Source organism: Marmota flaviventris, chromosome 5 (assembly GCF_047511675.1).
Source record: "Marmota flaviventris isolate mMarFla1 chromosome 5, mMarFla1.hap1, whole genome shotgun sequence".
Taxonomy (NCBI): domain Eukaryota; kingdom Metazoa; phylum Chordata; class Mammalia; order Rodentia; family Sciuridae; genus Marmota; species Marmota flaviventris.
Window position 1 is genome coordinate 115,369,372 of NC_092502.1, and position 20,971 is coordinate 115,390,342.

Here is a 20,971-nt window from a genome sequence, read left to right on the forward strand (position 1 = left end):
TTCAACATATATGCAGAAAAACAAATTGTTTATAATGTATTCCTTTTTGCATGTGTTATGCCAGGTGTTATGAATATTATTGGTAGGAAGTGTCCTTACTGTGAAAGAGAAATCTAAGTTTTCCAAGCATTTATATCTGAATGCTAAAGAAAAAAAATCACTAAAAAATTTCTTAGAAGAAACTGTAGACTACATTGCTTCAATCTATTAAAAAACTTATTTTAAATTCATTTTATTTAATGTGTATCTCCCTATTGCTTATTTTATTTTTAAATTTGTTTTAATTAGTTATACATGGCAGTATAATGCATTTATGTACTTTTTTGCGATTTATTTTATTGTTCTTGTTTTATTATTGGTTGTTCAAAACATTACAAAGCTCTTGACATATCCTATTTCATACATTTGATTCAAGTGGGTTATGAACTCCCATTTTTACCCCGTATACAGATTGCAGAATCACATCGGTTACACATCCACATTTTTACATATTGCCATACTAGTGACTGTTGTATTTTGCTACCTTTCCTATCCTCTACTATCCTCCCTCCCTTCCCCTCCCATCTTCTCTCTCTACCCCATCTACTGTACTTCATTTCTCTCCCTTGTTTTGTTTTTTCCCCCTTTCCCCCTCACATCCTCTTATATGTAATTTTGTATAACAATGAGGGTCTTCTTCCATTTCCATGCAATTTCCCTTCTCTCTCCCTTTCCCTCCCACCTCTCGTCCCTGTTTAATGTTAATCTTTTTTCATGCTCTTCCTCCCTGCTCTGTTCTTAGTTGCTCTCCTTATATCAAAGAAGACATTTGGCATTTGTTTTTTAGGGATTGGCTAGCTTCACTTAGCATAATCTGCTCTAATGCCATCCATTTCCCTGCAAATGCCATGATTTTGACAGTTTTTAGTGCTGAGTAATACTCCATTGTGTATAAATGCCACATTTTTTTTTATCCATTCATCTATTGAAGGGCATCTAGGTTGGTTCCACAGTCTAGCTATTGTGAATTGTGCTGCTATGAACATCGATGTAGCAGTATCCCTATAGTATGCTCTTTTAAGGTCTTCAGGGAATAGTCCGAGAAGGGCAATAGCTGGGTCAAATGGTGGTTCCATTCCCAGCTTTCCCAGGAATCTCCATACTGTTTTCCAAATTGGCCACATCAATTTGCAGTCCCACCAGCAATGTACAAGTGTACCCTTTTCCCCACATCCTCGCCAGCACTTGTTGTTGTTTGACTTCATAATGGCTGCCAATCTTATTGGAGTGAGATGGTATCTTAGGGTGGTTTTGATTTGCATTTCTCTGACTGCTAGAGATGGTGAGCATGTTTTCATGTACTTGTTGATTGATTGTATGTTCTCCTCTGAGAAGTTTCTGTTCAGGTCCTTGGCCCATTTGTTGGTTGGGTTATTTGTTTTCTTATTGTTTAATTTTTTGAGTTCTTTGTATACTCTGGATATTAGGGCTCTATCTGATGTGTGAGGAGTAAAGATTTGTTCCCAGGATGTAGGCTCCCTATTTACCTCTCTTATTGTTTCTCTTGCTGAGACAAAACTTTTTAGTTTGAGTAAGTCCCATTTGTTGATTCTTGTTTTTAACTCTTGTGCTATGGGTGTCCTATTAAGGAATTTGGAGCCCGACCCCACAATATGTAGATCAGAGCCAACTTTTTGTTCTATCAGGCACAGAGTCTCTGATTTGATATCAAGCTCCTTGATCCATTTTGAGTTAACTTTTGTGCATGGTGAGAGAAAGGGATTCAGTTTCATTTTGTTGCATATGGATTTCCAGTTTTCTCAGCACCATTTGTTGAAGATGCTATTCTTCCTCCATTGTATGCTTTTAGCCCCTTTATCAAATATAAGATAGTTGTAATTTTGTGGATTGGTCTCTGTGTCCTCTATTCTGTACCATTGGTCCCCCCGACTGTTTTGGTACCAGTACCATGCTGTTTTTGTTACTATTGCTCTGTAGTACAGTTTGAAATCTGGTATCGCTATACCGCCTGATTCACACTTCCTGCTTAGAATTGCTTTTGCTATTATCTATTTCTACAAGAAATGCCGTTGGGATTTTGATTGGCATTGCATTGAACCTATAGAGAACTTTTGGTAATATCGCCATTTTGATGATGTTAGTTCTGCCTATCCATGAACAGGGTATATTTTTCCATCTTCTAAGATCTTCTTCTATTTCTCTCTTTAGGGTTCTGTAGTTTTTATTGTATAAATCTTTCACCTCTTTTGTTAGGTTGATTCCCAAGTATTTTACTTTTTTTTGAGGATATTGTGAATGGGGTGGTTTTCCTCATTTCCATTTCAGAAGATTTGTCACTGATATACAGGAATGCCTTTGATTTATGCATGTTGATTTTATATCCTGCCACTTTGCTGAATTCATTTATTAGCTCTAGTAGTTTCTTTGTAGACCCTTTTGGGTCTTCTAGGTATAAGATCATATCATCCACAAATAGTGATAATTTAAGTTCTTCTTTTCCTATCTTAATGCCTTTAATTTCTTTTGTCTGTCTTATTGCTCGGCCAGTATTTCGAGAACTATATTGAATAGAAGTGGTGAGAGAGGGAATCCCTGTCTTTTTCCAGATTTTAGAGGGAATATATCATACATAGATGGGATATAATTTCTCATTTTTCTGAGTGTACCTGTTGTAGAATCATATTGGTCATGCAGTTACATATATACTTAAGTAAAAATGTCTGTTTCGTTCTACTATCATTCCTATCCCCACATCTCCTCTCCTTCCCTCCCTTCACTTCCCGCTACCTAATCTAAGGTAACACTATTCTTCTCTAGTAGCCCCTGCCTTATTGTGAATTAGCATCTGCATATTAGAGAAAACATTTGGCCTTTGGTTTTTTGGGATTGGCTTATTTTGCTTAGCATGATATTCTCCAACTCCATCCATTTACAGGCAAATGTCATAATTTCATTCTTCTTTAAAGCTGAGTAATATTCCATTGAATATATATCATATTTTCTTTATCCATTCATCTACTGAAGGACACCTAGGTTGGTTCCATAGTTTAGCTATTGTGAATTGGGTGGCTATAAACATTGAAGTGGCTGCATCACTGAAGTATGCTGATTATAAGTCCTTTGGGTAAAAACTGAGGAGTGGGATAGCTGGGTCAAATGGTAGTTCCATTTCAAGTTTTCTGAGGAATCTCCAAACTGCTTTACATAGTGGTTACACCAATTTGCAGTCCCATCAGCAATTGATATTTTTTCTTATATAAAATTTGAGATTATTGCAGTGCTTTGTGATAAACATGTGTCAAGGCTGAGAAACAGCTTTGTGCAGGAAAGTAATCTTTCCCAGTGGGGAGGCTGAGGATGAATCTAATAAACTATGTATAAGCCATATTTATCAAGACAAAGGACAACTCACATAGTAAGACATATGAATATTTCTACTGTGTTCTTCAGAATGCCAGAGAGCATACTTTATATATGTCACTATGTCCAAGATCTTCCTTAGCTAGATCAAAATAAGGGAAAGAAGGTGGTGCTGATGGTGTGCAGGGGACTGGGATTGACATCATAGCTATATAGGAAAGATCAGTGGAATGGAAGGAGAACAAGAGAAAGGGAGGAAAGAAGGGAGAGGGGAGGGAATATGCATATATAAATGTACCAAGGAAAAGTCACTTTAATGTATATGTAGAAAGCACCAAAGAAACATAAAAAAATAAATGAGTGAGTAAAAGAAAGACTTAGAGAAGGGAGCATGGGGTGGGGGGAAGAAGCGGTGGAAAAGAGGGCGAGATGGGGTTTTTAAATCAAATTCCTTGCATGTATGATTTTGTTAAAAATGAATGCAACTATTATATATAATTATATTGATTTAAAGAAAAAAATGATGTTTCCTGGAGCTGGGCAAAGTGGTACCCAGACTTCAAAGCTCTCACTGCTTTCCTCATGTGAAAAGGTAGGGAAACTCAGGTGGATAATCCACAATCCACTATGATGAGGCAGGATAGAAGCCCCTTTAGGGGGCTACAAAATATACCTTGAAATCCATATTATCTAGATTTAGGTGGATTGATCACTAGCCAAATGGGAAACAAACACTGCTTTTCAATATAGGCAATCACTGACAGTCCCAAAAATGAGAGCCTTATGGTAAACTGGCCTGAAGAATGAAGGACTCCTTGTTTCCTCCATAGTGTACATTTTGGGTTCTGTACTCAGAATAAGATGTAGAACTAAGTCTACACACTGAATCTCTGGCCACTTATTCAATTAATCCAGCTGCATGGATAAAGAACTCAAAAGTATGTACAATTTCTATTACTGAACCTCTAATTGCAGAAGAGAATTGAATAGTGAATTAACCACAGATGGTCATTTATGAGTTTCAGAGAGGAAGCACCAGGGAATCCACTGTGCTTCAGTAAAAGAAATAAAATAAGTGAGAGGGAAAAAGAGTAGGCAATGCCACTTGCTACTTTGCTGAATTCATTTATAAGTTCTAGAAGTTTTCTGGTGGAGTTTTTTTTTTTGATCTTCTAAATATAGAATCATATCCTCAGCAAACAGAGATAGTTTGCACTCTTCTTTTCCTATTCATATCCCTTTCTTTCTTTTGCCTAATTGCTCTGTCTACAGTTTCAAGGACTCTGTTGAATAAAAGTGGTGAAAAGTGGGCATCCCTGCCTTGTTCCTGTTTTTAGAGGGAATGCTCTTCAGTTTCTCTTCATTTAGAATGATGTTTGCCTTGGGATTGTTATATATAGTTTTACAGTGTTGAGGTATGTTCCTTCTATCCCTATTTTTGCTAGTGTTTTAAACATGAATAAATGCTATATTATGTCAAATGCTTTTTCTGCATCTATTGAGGTTATCATAAAGTTGTCTTTAACTCTATGTGACAAATTACATTTATTGATTTACATATGTTGAACCAACCTTGCATCCCTGGGATGAAATCCACTTGATCATGGTGCACTTATCTTTTTAATATGTTTTTGTATGCGATATATATTTTATTAAGATTTTTTGCATGTATGTTCATCAGGATATTGGTCTAAAATTTTCTTTCCTTGATATGTCTTTTTCTGGTTTTGGTATCAGGGTGATACTAGCTTCTCAGAATGTGTTTGAAGAGTTCCCTCCTTTTCTATTTTGTGGAATAGTTTGAGGAAGATTGGTATTAGTTCTTCTTTAAAAGTCTGGTAGAACTCAGCTGAGAATCCATCCAGTCCTCGACTTTGAAAATGTTTTTGAGAAGCATGTGCATTCATGGTTTTATATTTTCTTGTTTAATTGTCCCTTTTATTACCATGAAATGGTACTTTTATTTCTAGAAATCCCTATATTAACTGAGCAATACCTGCTTTCTCTTGGTTAGTGTTTACATGGTACATGTATTGGTACATGTATTGCTATATTACTTTCATCTTTTTCAACCTTTCTGTGCTTTTATATTTAAATGTTGTCTCTTATAAGCAATGTATTAGTTGGTTCTTACTTTCTTTCTTAATCCATCTGCCAGTTTCTTTCAATCTGAATGTTTACATTTATTTCATGTATCTCATCTTTGTTATTTTTCTCTTACTGTTTTTGTAAGCATTAATCAAGTATTTTTATTCTATTTTCTCCACGTTGGTTTTGTTTATTTTAGAATGGTTTTAGATTTACAAAAAGTTATAAAGATAGTATAGAGAGTTTTCAAATAATCCATGTTCTATTTTCTTCATTACTAACATCTTAAATTAGTAGAACACATGCTACAATTAATATACCAATACATTATTATTGATCAAAGTCCTTATTCAAATTTTGCTGGTTTTTATCTAATGTCCTTTTTCTGTTCCATTATTCTATCCAAGATGCTACCTTATATTTAATCATCATATTTCCTTACATCTCCTGGCTATGACAGGTTCTCAAGACTAATAGTTCTGAGGAGTACTGATATTTAGTTGAATTTACTTCACTTGGGATTTGTCTGATGTTTTCCCCATGATTAGACTGAAGGTATGAGTTTTTGGTAAGAAGTTTGGAGAAGTAGCATCTCTACTAATTTTTAAATTATACATTCCTTCATTTTTCTTCCAGTTGTTACTCCAGAGATTACATATACAATTATGATTTATGATGGTATATATTAAATTAGTACTTTTAAAACCTTTCAAATGATATGAGATCCTTATAACAGTTTAACTTCATTTACCACCTTCAATAGTTTTGCTGTTACTGTCTTACATTTCATGTTCTATGATCAAACCCATCAGATTAGTGTTGTGTTGATTTAAATAGATAACATTTATTCATATTTACTCATGTAATTGCCCCTTCTGGTGTTCTTCCTTGTTGAGATCATTTTCCTTCCCCATAAAGAACAACCTTTAGTTTTTCTTTAGTGTAGGACTATTGGATGCCTGAATGTGTCTTTTTTTACATCTTCATTTTAGAAGGAATATTTTGCATGGTAGAGAACTGTATGTTAGTAGATTATCTATCTATCTATCTATCTATCTATCTATCTATCTATCTATCTATCTATCTATCTATCTATATCTGTTAGAGGCCAGTAATCCTTGCTTGTTTCCTTGAAGGTAACATTATTTTTTTCCCTGAATGCTTTTAAGATTTCTCCTTTATCTTTGGGTTTCAGTAATTTGACTATGATGTCTCTAGATATGGTTTCTTTCTAATAATTCTAACTAGGTCATGCTGAGATTTATTAATAGGTGTTGTTGTCTTTCATCAGTTTTGGATAATTCTTGACAATAATCTTTCTGGATATTATTTTCTCATCCCTTCTTTCTCTTCCCCTTCAGAGACTCTCAATTGTACATATTCAATAGACTGCATTCCACATAATCTGCTATTAAGCCTACCTAATACATTCTTTTTTAAAAATATCATTTATCTATCTATCTATCTATCTATCTATCTATCTATCTATCTATCTATCTATTTGTATGTGGTGCTGAAGATCAAACCCAGTGCCTCACAATTGCTAGGCAAGTGCTCTACCACTGAGCTATACAACCCTAGCCCCACCTAATACATTCTTAATGTAGATACTGTACTTTGTAGTTCCAGAATGTTTTTTCATAGCTTCCACTTTTTTTTTGACATTTTACACCTCTTTTACATATTCCACTAATATTTTTCTTTATTTTCACTAATGTTTTTGGACAAGTTTGCTTTAAATATTTCTTTGTGGAAGGGGAATACCACACTTCTTCTCAATGAAGACAAATATCTTTATCGTTGAGAAGGTTTTATTTTTAAAATTTCTTGTGATAGAATCCATAGGGATAAGTTTCAATAGCTCAGATTCCTTTTCACTAGTTCTTGCTTTTCTCTAGAGGAAGTAGACAGACCGATGCTTCAGTAGAACGCAGGACCATATATTTATTTATTTATCTATCTTCCTATATTTCAGGAAGCTATCTTGGTTCTTATGAAGTACTTAATTTGATCAATAGCAAATTAATCAAATACATTGATTTTCTTAGCAAGAATCTTACTCTTAACTTGTTTGCTTACCATAATGCCAACAGCATGCTGGGTAACACTGTGTACACTTACAGTTTTTCCATGCTGACATTGGTGAGGCATTCCTTTTGGAACAGCATGCATTCTCTTGATGTTTACAGTATCACTTTGTGGTAGATTTCTATGCATGTGACTAAAGAAAAAACTCCATATTTTCTTTCTTTAAAAATATTTTTTTTAGTTGTAGATGAACACCATACCTTTATTTTATTTATTATTTTTATGTGGTGCTGAGGCTCGAACCCAGTGCTTTACATGCACTAGGGAAGCCCTCCACCACTAAACTACAGCCCCAGCCCCAGCTCCATGTTTTCCGAAAACATAATTGGGGGTCTTTTCTCCTTCTCTTTGTATTATTCATTTTAGCATATTACTAGAAGATGGTGGTTCCAGTTGAAGGGGACAATTTTTTCCCTAATAGTTACGTTAAAGTCACAGTTTGATGATTCCAACATCTAGATAACCTAGGGATCTATTTCTGTTTTGTGCTTTGTCTCTTGATTATTAGTCACAGTTTCCTAATCCTTGGCATGTCTTAAATTTTACTGTATAAAGGATCTATGGAGATTTAAGTTGATATTATTTCCCTCTAGAAGAGGGTGGAGCCTTTCTTTTGTCAGGCAGGGTAAGGAGGCTCATCACCTTGATACAATAATCAATAAGAAGTTTTGTGGGATACAGCTTTCATTAGACTTAGTCAGCCTTTGACTTTAAATGCCTTAAAGCATGATCTATCGTCTTTATTGCAGCTTCATTCTTTTATGGAACTTTATCTCCAAAGCATCATTGAACTAGGGGGACATAATAGGAAACTTTTAATGCTTTTCTGTTTTATTGTTGTTTGTATTTTTTCAAGTCTTGACTTCTCCTTAAGCTTGGTCCTTTGGGTTGTCTGGTTAATAGTTCAGCAGAACTCTGTCTCCTCTAATCTGAAAGTTCTACTTCTCAGAGGTGAATGTTGTTTGTTAGCCTTCTATTCTCCAAAGGTTTAAAATATGAGGAATGTTTTAAGGTGGACTGTATTTGTTGCAGGTCCCTCACTATAGAACAGTTTGATTCCTAAGCTATGAGCCTGGAAAGAGTTTATTCTGCCTTTGTGAGGTATCAACTTGTCTTGTACTGCCATAACTCTTAGCAAATGTCTCATGGTGACCATATGTTTGAACTTGTTTTCCAATCTGACATGTCAGTCTACATGGTTATCAAAACCTCTGGTTATTTCTCTTCCCCAAATAGAGTTCTCTACCTAAGATAAAACCGATCTCCAGATAATTCCAAGACTCATAAAATATGTCCAGTGAAACAAACAGCTGGCAATATTAGTTTTCATAGGTGGCTCTTATCATACTAGAATTTTAATTCATCTAGTCTTTAACTACACAGCTCTCGGATTATAAAATATGACTTTTGGTAATTTGTCATATTGTCTCAGAGAATTATGGCTTGATATGACTTATTACATCCTACTCTGAAGTAGAAATCCCCATTGCTGTTGATAGGAGCAAAAAATTTAATATATAAATGTGCCTGCTATTCCTCAAGGTCCTGTGGTTATTTTCTCATTATTATGCTCAGAATCTGGTCCCATGCATTCCTCTAATCTGGTCTTCTCATCTGGCAATGCCACTTCTATTGCTTTTGATCAAATGAGATAGCTACTCTTCCAGGGCTGAAGTAAGAGAGAACAGTCCCAAACTAATTTTTGCCACTGTTTCTCAAATATGTAACAGGCCCGCAGGACAGAAGAAGCCTGCTGTAGCTTTTCATAACATTTTCTGATCATTTGGGATAAAAAGTTACCGACAAGAATAATCTGCAGCCATTGCACAGAACCTGCTTCACTCTTACTGTACCTCTGCATAGCCTGCCTATCTCTATGTGCTAGGGCTGAGTATCCACAATTACAAGTGTTCTCTACTCACTATGATTATAGAATAGGATGAAGTCACCACATGTTCTCCCCAAAACAAGTAGGTTTTTGTCTTCTCACTTAAGGGACTTAATTGCCTACCTTCTCTGTCTTCATGTTCTATCCTAAGACTGACCATAGTTTACCATGATGGTTCACAATGATACACTTATTACCCATTGCTACAATAAGGGAGTCACACAGTGGTCAAACTTTAGAATGCTTGAATATTTTTTAAGTTTTCTGAAGAATTAAATAATACCATTTATTAAAGATCAATGTTTCACTATGAGTTTGGCTATGCTGAGCTCCTTCACTTTCTTTCTAGCTGTCTACATCGAAAGGTCCAATAATCCAGTGTCCAATATCAGTCACCTTACCACATATTTAAACTTTTTAACTTGTTGTCATCTATTCTGCAGGATCATTAGGGAAAGCATTAGTACTAGGACAAAGCATTAAAATAGTGAGCTCAAGGTTAAGGCCAGGACTACCCTCACTTACCAAGAGAATTTGTTTTATGTGTCAATCTCAGAGGTCCTGGAGTCAGTGGTTTGATTTTTAATGTATGTACATATGTGTGCATTTATGTTATACATGAAAGTATTTTACAAGGCAGCATTTCCTACTAACATCCAACTTCATAGGCAATTAAGAAAATTCTACATATATGAAACAATGAAGAGAGAGAGAGTGTGTGTGTGTGTGTACGTGTGTGTGTGTGAAAGAGAGAGGGAGGAAGAATAAAGGAAAGAGAAGGATTGAGAAAATGAAACACTGCTATTAATTTTAAAAATAAATAATAATTATAAAGTAGTGATATTTGAATAATTTGCATTATAATTCATTTGTTATCATAAGCATAATATAGAAGCAAAATTAAAATATTTTAATTTTGAGTCCATTGCTCAACTGAACTATTTAGCCTTAGACAGACCATGGATTCAGTGACCCAACACCAAAATAACACTGGGTAATGTGAAAAGAAATGGAAACCCAGATAAATGTAAGCTTTACATCCTTCATAAGTATTCGTTTCACTGATGACTCTTGTCAATCACAGTTCTTTACCCTAAAGTATCTATTTTTAAGCATTACATGCTCAGTTTATCAGTACCCAGTGGACATAATTTCTAGCCTATTTTGTATCTCTGAAATCAGCAATCAGGTTCCTCAAATCCATTAGGAACAGTTGAAGGAATGTAGATTTAGTGTGCAGATTAAAGACTTGTGGAAGTGCTATTATATGTGTCTTTGCATATTTGAAGTAACATTATGTAGCGTAAGATTAGATTAAAACACACTTGAACCAATAAAAAAATTGTGGAAGGCAGATTTCAATTCAACATAGAAACTCTGATATATTTGTTAAGATGAATAAGCTTATTTTTGTATGGTGATGAGCTCCCTGTCACTGCTTGTGATAAGCAGATTCTAGAAGTCTTTGAGTATGATTATTGAAGTTGTTCTTAAAGTGGCTGGGGAAGTGACATGTGCATTCTTTCTGTAAGAATCTATGATTTCACATTTTAGAATGGTATGTAACTATTTTTAAAAGTAGCTTAGATAATGCAAAACTTGTTGCAGTGTTTGCTTCTGAAATAAATTTCAAACTCATAAGTACATCTCAGAGAAAAAAACAGAACCTAATTCTGCCACAATAAAAAGAAAGAAAAAGACACTTCAGAATTCCTAGGCATTTTCAAAAGCTTATCATATGAATAAAATTGTTGCAGTTTTTGAGAAAATGTAAACACTAATATACCTTCTGCTAACAGGCAGCACCAAGTTTACAGTACATTTTAAAATTCTACAATTTATTTGGGGTAAAAATGGGAGTTCATAACCCACTTGAATCTAAAGTATGAAATATGATATGTCAAGAGCTTTGTAATGTTTTGAACAACCAATAAAAAAAAGAAAAAAAAATCTCCAATTTACCTCTAACTTTCTGAGAAGGAATATTTCTGGGCTATAATCAAAGTCCTGTTGTTTGAGCATACAGTGCTTTGTTTTCTATTAGAGGCTAGCACTCTTTCCCATGTAGATATTCTTTGAATTATACTGAACATGTTTAAACTTGCAAAACCAATCTAACACCTTCAGAAAAACTAATGACCAAATAAAACAATTCCCCTTGCCTTTCCTGAGAAATGGATGGCCTTGTCATACATATATCTCCGACACCTGCATTTCAGCTGCATGTTTTTGTTATAGAAAAAGGACATGCTTTTTTTAAATCCTGATTTTCTTCTTTTCATTTCTTTGAGCTGAATTTAGAAAAATCAGATATCAACAATGTGAAACTCATCTTTTTCCCCTTTTGGCAAAAATATTTTAATAAAACTTCTCAGCTAGTTTTTACTTTGTGTATGTATGTGTGTATGCGACACAAACACACATAATTTTGTACATATCATACATAATAAGATAGATACATTATACACACACACACATACACACACATACACACACAAAGTGGTTTCTTAGGGCATAAGTTGATAGGGCAGGACTAGAAACCATGACAATTGGTTACTGATAAAATAAACAGAGGTTGTAATGCATGGAAATGTCAGATACTCAGAGGCACGAACTAGGACTGACACAGTCATCAGTGCAACTAGACTTGATGTGAAATGGAAAATGCAAGCTCACATTTTTTCAGAATATTTTATTCCTTTTCATATTACCTATTTTACGTATAAATACATGAAATATGTATTTATAAGAGAAAAAGAATTAAACATGTCTGTTTTCTTATCAGTGTATCCTAGACAGTACCTCACAGAATCCAAAGGAAAACAACAAGTATTATAGTTAAAGTGTGAGCTAGTTTTTGTGGCTGAGTTCATGAAAAGTTTTATGTGAGTATCACTGGCTAGGGAAATCTACATTCAAGTGTTTTTTTTTTTTTGATAAAATTCTGGAGCCAAAGTCAAATACTGGAATGTGTTGTTTTTTTCCAGATTGCATTTCCCACCTTACTTCCTCCTAGCAACTGTGAAAAACAGCTGAAAAATAAATTTCTCAGGTAACTATTAACATAGCATAGATGGTATGGTTTGCAGAATAGTGATAAATCACAGACTCTTATTTTCCAGTATGATCCTGATTTTTGAATAATTACTTTATTTTGAATCAATATGACTCGATCAGTATATAATTAAATATCACTTATTTAAACATTAGAAATGAAGAATAACAAAAATATGTGATGGCAGAAAACTTTATAACATTAAATAATGAAGTTGGTAAAAAGGATAAAAGTTAATGACATAGAAAATTATCTTAGTATGGTACAGAAAGAACATCAACAACAAGTAAAAACAATTATATTCAATGGTAAATATTAAAAGCATTCCATCTAAAATTAAGGATGCTACTATCACTAATTTTGTTCAAAATAGAAGAGAGAACCCAGTTCAAAATGTTCATCAAGATAAAAGAGAAAGAAAGTATATATGCATTAGATGTTTAACTGTTCAGTGTAAGCATAGTTTAACAAAGATGTCAAACTATACTTATAATCATCTTCACTCAAAGCACCTAAGACCATTTAAATATTAAACTTAATTAGATTATTTAGTATGGTTGTTAAATATTAGATCATTTTCCCACATTATACTATATTTCTATAAGACAACAGTAAATAATCTTTACAAATGCAACAATGCTGTATAATAAATATTTGGAAAAAATGGGCTTTTACTTGAAAAAAGTTGTGAATCCTTTGTAACACAATATAAAGGGTAGACTCTAGTTAAAGACCTACATGTGAAAGGTAAAACCACAATGTAGACATAGAAAAAAAAATCTAAGTGAAAACCTGTGTGGTCTGGGAGTGGTGAAGAACTTTTTAAAATGAAATTTCAAAACAAATGGTAAAGCAAGAATTTGATTCAGGTACAATGAAGTTAAGAATTTCTTATAACAGAGAACATGATAGACAAATAATAGAGCAGAGGTCCTCAAAATAGCTAAGATACTTGTGAAACAGAACAAGCTAGAGGGAAGATTTAAAAGCTTATAAATATAAAGGCTTGGTGTTTGGCCTAAGAATAGGCAAATAAACCAATGGAATCAAATTAAGAACTCAGATATAGAGCATAAGGGAATTTAAATATGACAGATTGGTATCATACATCAGTAGAGAAATGATTAATAAATGGAAAAAATTAAATAGCAAAAATTCCTCAAAGAAATTGGTTCCCTACATGGCACACAGCAAAACAAAACAAAACAAAAACTTCATAAAACAATATAACATAAGTCAATTCCAAAGACCTTTAAAACTATTTGAAAAATATATAAGAAGTGACCCTGAGAATAGAGAGAAATTTCTTTAACAGTACATACCAGAAAAATGAAGAAAATGAAGAACTATAATTCATTAAAAGATACAATGAAGTAAAAAGGCAGACTTCAAACAGTGATGAGAATGGCTATTCATATAATTAACAGAAAAAGTAATCACCAGAAAAATATTATAAACTCTTAAAAATTAACAAAAATATCATAGAAAAATATATAAAATTTGTAAATAAGTATTCAACAAATGAAAAAACTCAATGGCCAATATACCTATAGACAAAGCCATATTCAACCCCCATCACAGTAATGGAAATTAAAACCCCACTGTGGTGTTATTTTATAGTTACAAGACTAGCAAATTATAAAAGACTGAAAAGATCAAATGCGATGACAAAACTACTGAAAAATCAGTACAGTCATTTAGGGAAATAGTTTGGTTTAGCTAATCAACTTCAAGATGTACTTTTCCTATGATCTCCCAAGTTTCTATTGGCAATTATTCCAGAAGACACGAAAATGTTTACAGTAGCATTGTTTATAACAATGAAAAGGTCAGATAACTCAATTCATCCACAGGAGAATGAACAAATTTTAGTACATTCATATAATTGACTATAGTACAGCATTAAAAAATAAACAAATGTCACTATATTTACTGAAATAGATAGATTTGAGAAACCTAATACTGAGTGGCAAAGTAAATGTGGAATATGTACATTTGTTACCATCACAAAAGTGCAAAAACAAGCAAAAATAAATAATGTTGATTAAGTATATATGTATATCTATACAGAAATGATAAATAAAATATTTGGGGGGAGGCAAGAGGCAAACAAAGAGAAGTACAGAAAGTGCTTCAATAATATTGTTAATTGAGATATCTGATTCCCAATCCTGTGTGTATTAGGTCTAGCCACTGTTACTGTAGGCCTCACAGCAGAAAGCTGCCCTTCCTATGCCAGACTTGCTGCACAGGCAGTATTTACAGTCTCCACAGGGAGTGGCAGTCAAGGTCTCAAGGTCAGTGGATGCTCTTTCACAGCATCTTCATTGCAAGGTTCTTTATCTGAGACAGTGCACAGAGGTCTTTTTCAGTTGCCTCTGCTGATGCCTCTTTTTGGGGATTAGAAGAGGATAACTTGAGGGGACTTTTCTCCATTGTGACTCCATATCCAATTTTTTTTTTCTCACTAGTAGCCCTTCCTCCATGTTATTCTCCCCCTGACTCCAGGACCCATAAAACTGTTGGAGACTTAGTTTCTGTACAGTGAGCCAATCCCCACATCTGCTCTGCTCCACCTGACCCTGGGCCAGTATTCTTATTCTATGGAGAAAATGGAAAAGGGAGTATGCATTTTCTCTAGGTTTAGATTTGCTTATGCCATTGTAGCAAGTGATTGAAAGCTTAATTCTCTCCTTTTTGGTGTGTTGCTTTACCTTACTTAGTTACCTGACAGTTCAGCTCTTGTCCAGTTCAGCTGAGCTTGTGATACTACAATACTTCTTAAATTGAATGATGTAATAAAACTATTTTGAACTTCTACCATAAAAATGTATGATATAATCAAGTTTTACTTTAAACACATACATGTGTGTATGTTGCATGTGATGCTCTCACACCCTCACTTTTCTATGGATGCCTAATGATATGCATTTACATGTATTTATATGTAGGTGTTAATGTCTGGGTTGTACTACATTTAATTTTATCATGCACTAAAGCAGGAACATACTGTATATCATTGCTTGTTTTTCTAAAACAGTAAGTTCAAAGGTATCTTAATATTGTACCATATAATCCATCTTAATTTGTTTAGTCTCCTGTGTAAGTATTAATTTTTTTTTAAATCAAGGTCTATGGCACTCTTCTGCTCCACACAGGACAAATAAAACAAAAATCACAAAGGAACACCTATTTGAATTATTGCTTCACTTTTACTTCAGAATAGAAAAAGACAAAGGAAAATGTGGGATTATTGTATTTAAATAAACTGAATGTAAGGTAGAAGACAGGATAAAGGAAACTTCTTTTTTTAATTTTTTTTAGTTGTTGATAGACCTTTTTTATTTATTTATATGTGGTGTTGAGAATGGAACCCAGTGCCTCACACATGCCAGCCAAGTGCACTACTACTGAGCCACGGCCCTCACCCAGGATACAGGGAACTTCTTAAAGAACAAAAACCAAATTATAAATATTCTCCTTTTGGGTATGAATTCTTTATGTAAAGCTGATTTTTCTCATATTTGATTTTCTATTATATTTTGGGCTAAATGTTATAGTTTTAAACCTATTTATACCAAATCCTAGATAATATTTTTAGATACTAACCAAATTATAAAGACATAAGGGCTTACTGAGTATCCTTAAACTATTTTATTCATTTGAACCACTGTACAAAGTTATATTGGTCCTTCACTTACTTCCTTCAAACTTAAAGAGATTTAGTGTATCAATTTATTTTTTGCCTCCACCATACAGGCTCTGCCTCTATCTGCTTTGGGTCTTTGTCATCACTGTATTGGTCTTATTTTCTTATGTAGAAGTTCCTTCTGTTCTCTGAAGATCATGATTCCCCCATCTGGCCCCATAATATCATAAGTTGTAAATGCTAAAACTACATAGTAATTCATGCTCTTACAAACCAAGAATTTATAAAAGATGACTTTATATTTTATGTCCATGTTGTATGGTCATACAGTAACACATTCTTTAAGCTCAAAATGGCATTAGTTTCATTCAGTCTTTACAACTAGTATATTAATTAGGTGGGGCAGATAAAATCATTTACACTTTATCTGAATACAAGCAATAGAGGTGCTCATGACATTCCTTAAATCATATAGCTACTTAGACCTGAACCTAGACACTGGTATACCATTCTCAGACCATTGTTCAGTTCTGTGATACCCTCTACTCCAAGGCTCTGTCACTTTCTACTTGTCCTAAACTTGTGCTAGAATTATAATATATTAAACTACATAAATTTAGCTTATGATAATTGAATTAATAAAAATTTTTATTAAGAGTACTAGTGCTTTTGTCAAATAGTTTTTATCAAATCTGATACTTGTGGGATACCTGTTTATCATCTATATATTAAACACTGATGGAAAGGCAAAGTTAATTTATTTTTATTTTTATGAATTTTTAACTGATATACATATTAATGAGGTATGATATTATGTTTTTGATACAGCATATATTGTAATGTTTAAATCAGGTTAGATATATCTATCTCCTCAAACATCTATCATTTCTTTATGGTGAAAATATGCACGATCTTTTCTTCTAGCTTTTTGAAATATACAGTACATTATTATTATCTATAGTATATTCAATAGCACACCTGAACTTCTTACTTTTATCTCACTGTAACTTAGAACCCAATGACCAATCTTTCTCCATCCACCTTCCCTCTTATTCTCCCCAGGAAAGTCAATTTAATACTGGTTTCTCTCAAATTTGCTTTCAATGTATAGACTTCATTGTCTTCATATGTATATTTGTAGCTTTCAGCAAGGAGATATTTAGCAAAACCTTTACTTAAATTAGATCAATACAGAAATATATCCACTAACATTTTTAAGACAGGAAGAAATTAGGTATAAGAATAGGCTTGGAAAAATTGACAGTTACAAGAATTTTATTTTGGGTCGGGGATGGGTAGGTATTAGTTTCCTTACCTCCAAAAAGATGAAAAGCTTTTCTGCAGCTTGGTAGAGGCCATTTTGCAGAGCTGGACTTCTGAAAGCTTTGTTTAATTTTCAAATATTCTTTAGCAAAGAATGTTTTTGTGGCATTGTTCAGTTCTGGAGTAAAGCAAAAGAAAGTAGTATCTTAAAAATTAATTGGAGTAAAATGGCAAGAACATGAGAGATTATTGGTGCAATATTTTGATAATAAATTCAGATCTCTTTAAATCCATGAAGACAAAAGTAGATTCAGAAAAAAATTCAAAAAGATTTTTAAAATTTCAAACAAATGTAGCCAAACTCACACATGATGAAACTTTGATATAACTATACAAGGAACATTCATTTACTGAGTAGCTTTGACATCAGGTACTATAGGTATGCAGGACACAAGGATAAGTAAACATAATCCTTCCCCTCCAGAAAACTACAGACTAAAATATGGAAATAACCAGGTGGATTGAAAAAAGGGAAGTCATGTGTTATGGGTTTAGCAACAGAATAGCTAGAATTGCCGCAGTCTGGCTGGGCACAATTCAGGAGCCACTTGTCAAAAGAAACAAACTTTATTTTTAGAACACACACACCAAACCACACAGCTCCTCAGGAAAAACCTTCAGAGCCCAACTGCCACCACCGGCTTCCCACAAGCCTCTCCACCTCCCCCATTCCTCCTGCTCTTGAGGCTGATTGGCTGGGTCCCGTGGGCAGAGCCAAAAAAAAGTCCCCCAATGAGCAGCTCCGTGGTCTGAAAGGGCGGTCTGAAAGGGCGGGGAAACAGCCCAACGATCGTCACTGCAGAGGAGCCAATCAGTTGGCAGCTAAAGGTTTGCTGGGGCCGCTGTGAGTCAATCATCAGCTGGCAGCTGGAAGTTTGCTGGGGCCCCTTTGGCTGTGGCTCTCAACAAGAATACAATCAGGGTTTAGGAGTGAGTGAAAATAAAAAGTCATTTGATGTAGAACTTTTTACTTCATAATCTATTTCATTCTATATGTGATATATTCAGCATCTTACTGAGTCTAATGTTGCAGATTTGAGAGTTGTAAAACTGTAAAAATAAATTCTCAACCCTCAGAAGCTTTGCAAGTGATTTTAAAAGGGTATTCATCTGAAGTATACACAGATCAATCAGAGACCACACTTGATCTTCTCTGTAGTGGAGTCTCTGTATAAAAGCCAAGGAAAGAAAGTTATGATCAGTATCATACCCTTCATTGAAGAAGTTCTTAGGTCAGTGCAGAGTTGGTAACTGACCTGAGAATAAATGAGGCTTTCATCAGCCAATCCCTCTTACTTTCATTCTATAGTTATCTCCTGACACACTTCCTCAGCTTCCTTTCTACCTTAAGCTTGGAGCTTCAGCAATACAGTTTCTGTATTTTCCCAATCTCTACCTTAGATTGATTCTTACTTACGAAATTCAAAGAGAAAACTAATTCACAGAGTTTATATTCAACAACAGGAACAATGTAAAAAATAGACTACTCCAGATAAGTGAGGTTATGTTTTAAGCTGAAGCTACAACTCCGTTGATTCAACACCCATGAAACAAAAATCCAAGCATATAAGGTAGGGAAATAAAGGTACTTGGGGATTTGGGGAAGTGAAACCAAGAAAGTATATAAGCAGCTTCTCAGCATGGTGGGTGGGAAAAAAAATGAAAAGGAGACTTCACTGGGAACTAATGCTGGACATCAAAGCCGATTGGGGACTCAGGAGACTGAGTATAATAATATAAGGAACAAATCCCCACTGGCAACTGGGGAGGCCTGTGGCATGTTTGGATACTAAGAGATCTGAGATCAGAGACACTGCTTGATACATTATCCTTGCGTGGGAAAGGGGCTGTCTCTCTCCTAGCTGTTCGTGGACAGAGAAAGTAGCCTTTCTACAGTGCATCATGGGGCTGGCAGCCATGGAGGCTAATTCCCGGCAAATCAAGGCTTGACAAACCCACACCACATGGCATAGAGAGTGATTAAGTGATCAGGAGAGGGTAAGATGCAGAGAGGGATTGAGGCTATACCCCTCCACTCCAGTCAGGCTGCTCACAGGATTGGCTGGGAGGGATACACCCAACGTGGAGTTTGAAAGGACAGGGATGAGAGAGATTGAGGTTAAAGATTGAACCTGAGAGACAGAAACACAAGAGTCTACAGATGATGAAGGGGAGAAAGAATTGACTGTTATGCCACACAGGTGGAACCCAGAGTCTCCCAGCATGGACAGGCAACTGCTGGGCCTTAGAGGTGCACTGATTTAAAATCTCTAGACAAATCACCACTCAATGAAAAAACTGCATCCTATCTAGGCCTAAGCCCTGCCTGCAGGAAGTCTGTCTACAGGATCTCCTCTCACATTCCAGTGACCCCACCCTGAGGGTGCAACAGGCATCATATTCCAGTCCACCCTACCCAACACTGCTAACAAGGGAAGACAAGAATTTTTTTGAAATCCGAGAGAAACGATTCTTTAACTTTCCATTGAGAACTTTTTTTTCCATCTTCTTTTCTGTTTAATTGTGACAAGAATGGACCATACACACACACACACCTCTTTTTCCAAATTTCTAGCATTATTTAAGGGCAGTTATCTTCCATCACACAGTCTTTTAAGGGATAGAATGTTTGATTAATATATTTTGTATTCTTTTAATTTTACACATACAATTTTTATTTTTCTCTCACTTAAAAGTTTCCCTTGATTCTCTTTCTCTATTTTGTCTGCTAACAGAAAATTTTTATTGATTTCTCATTCACTCATCCTTCGATTTTTTTGCTTCTATTTTCTCTCTTCCTCCCTCATAATCATCATATGTAACATCGCTTCTATTTTAACCCTTTTCAACATTTGAAATTATTAACAATTTTGTAAATTTACTATTTTTAGTGTGGTTAATAACTAATCACATCATTTTTGTTTATTGTGATAATTATCATTGTAGACATCATAGAAGGAACTATTTGGTTTAATGGTGTATATTATTTGCATTAGTTATTATTATTATTTGTCTCCCCATAAATTGAGGTATTAGAAACCTTCAAGGATACTATAAGTCCACAGGGACACTCCTGCTCCAGACTATTAGATGTGTAGATACAAAAACAACATGAAAAAGCAAGGGAAAAATCACTCCAAACAAACCAAAATACACCAATAACAGAATCCATCAGGTGGAACCAATGTCAGAGAAGGAGTTTAGGAAGTTCACTATTAAACTGATCTGTGAGGTAAAGAGTGTTGAAAGGAATGAAATCAGAGAGAAAATACAAGACATGAAAGATCACTTCAATAATGAGATAGAGATTCTAAAAAAAAAAAAAAAAAAAAAAAAAAAAAAAAAAAAAAAAAAAAAAAAAAAAAAACCAAGCAGAAATTATAGAAATGAAGGACTCAAAAAAAAAAAAAAAATCAAGTTGGGGATGGTGAACCATGCCTGTAATCCCTGTGGCTTGGGAGACTGAGACAGAAGGATCATAAGTTCAAAGCCAGCCTTTGCAAAAGTGAGGTGCTAAGCA

General features: G+C 34.4%; 1 protein-coding gene across 1 annotated transcript in view; it reads right to left on the reverse strand.

Moving 5' to 3' along the window:
- Rnf180 (ring finger protein 180) overlaps nucleotides 1-20,971 on the reverse strand; it is a 220,515-nt gene that overhangs the window by 16,661 nt on the left and 182,883 nt on the right. Inside the window, exon 7 of the mRNA XM_027951641.2 lies at nucleotides 17,444-17,569. Coding sequence (XP_027807442.2) covers nucleotides 17,444-17,569 — 126 coding nt within the window. The remainder of the gene's footprint in view (nucleotides 1-17,443; nucleotides 17,570-20,971) is intronic.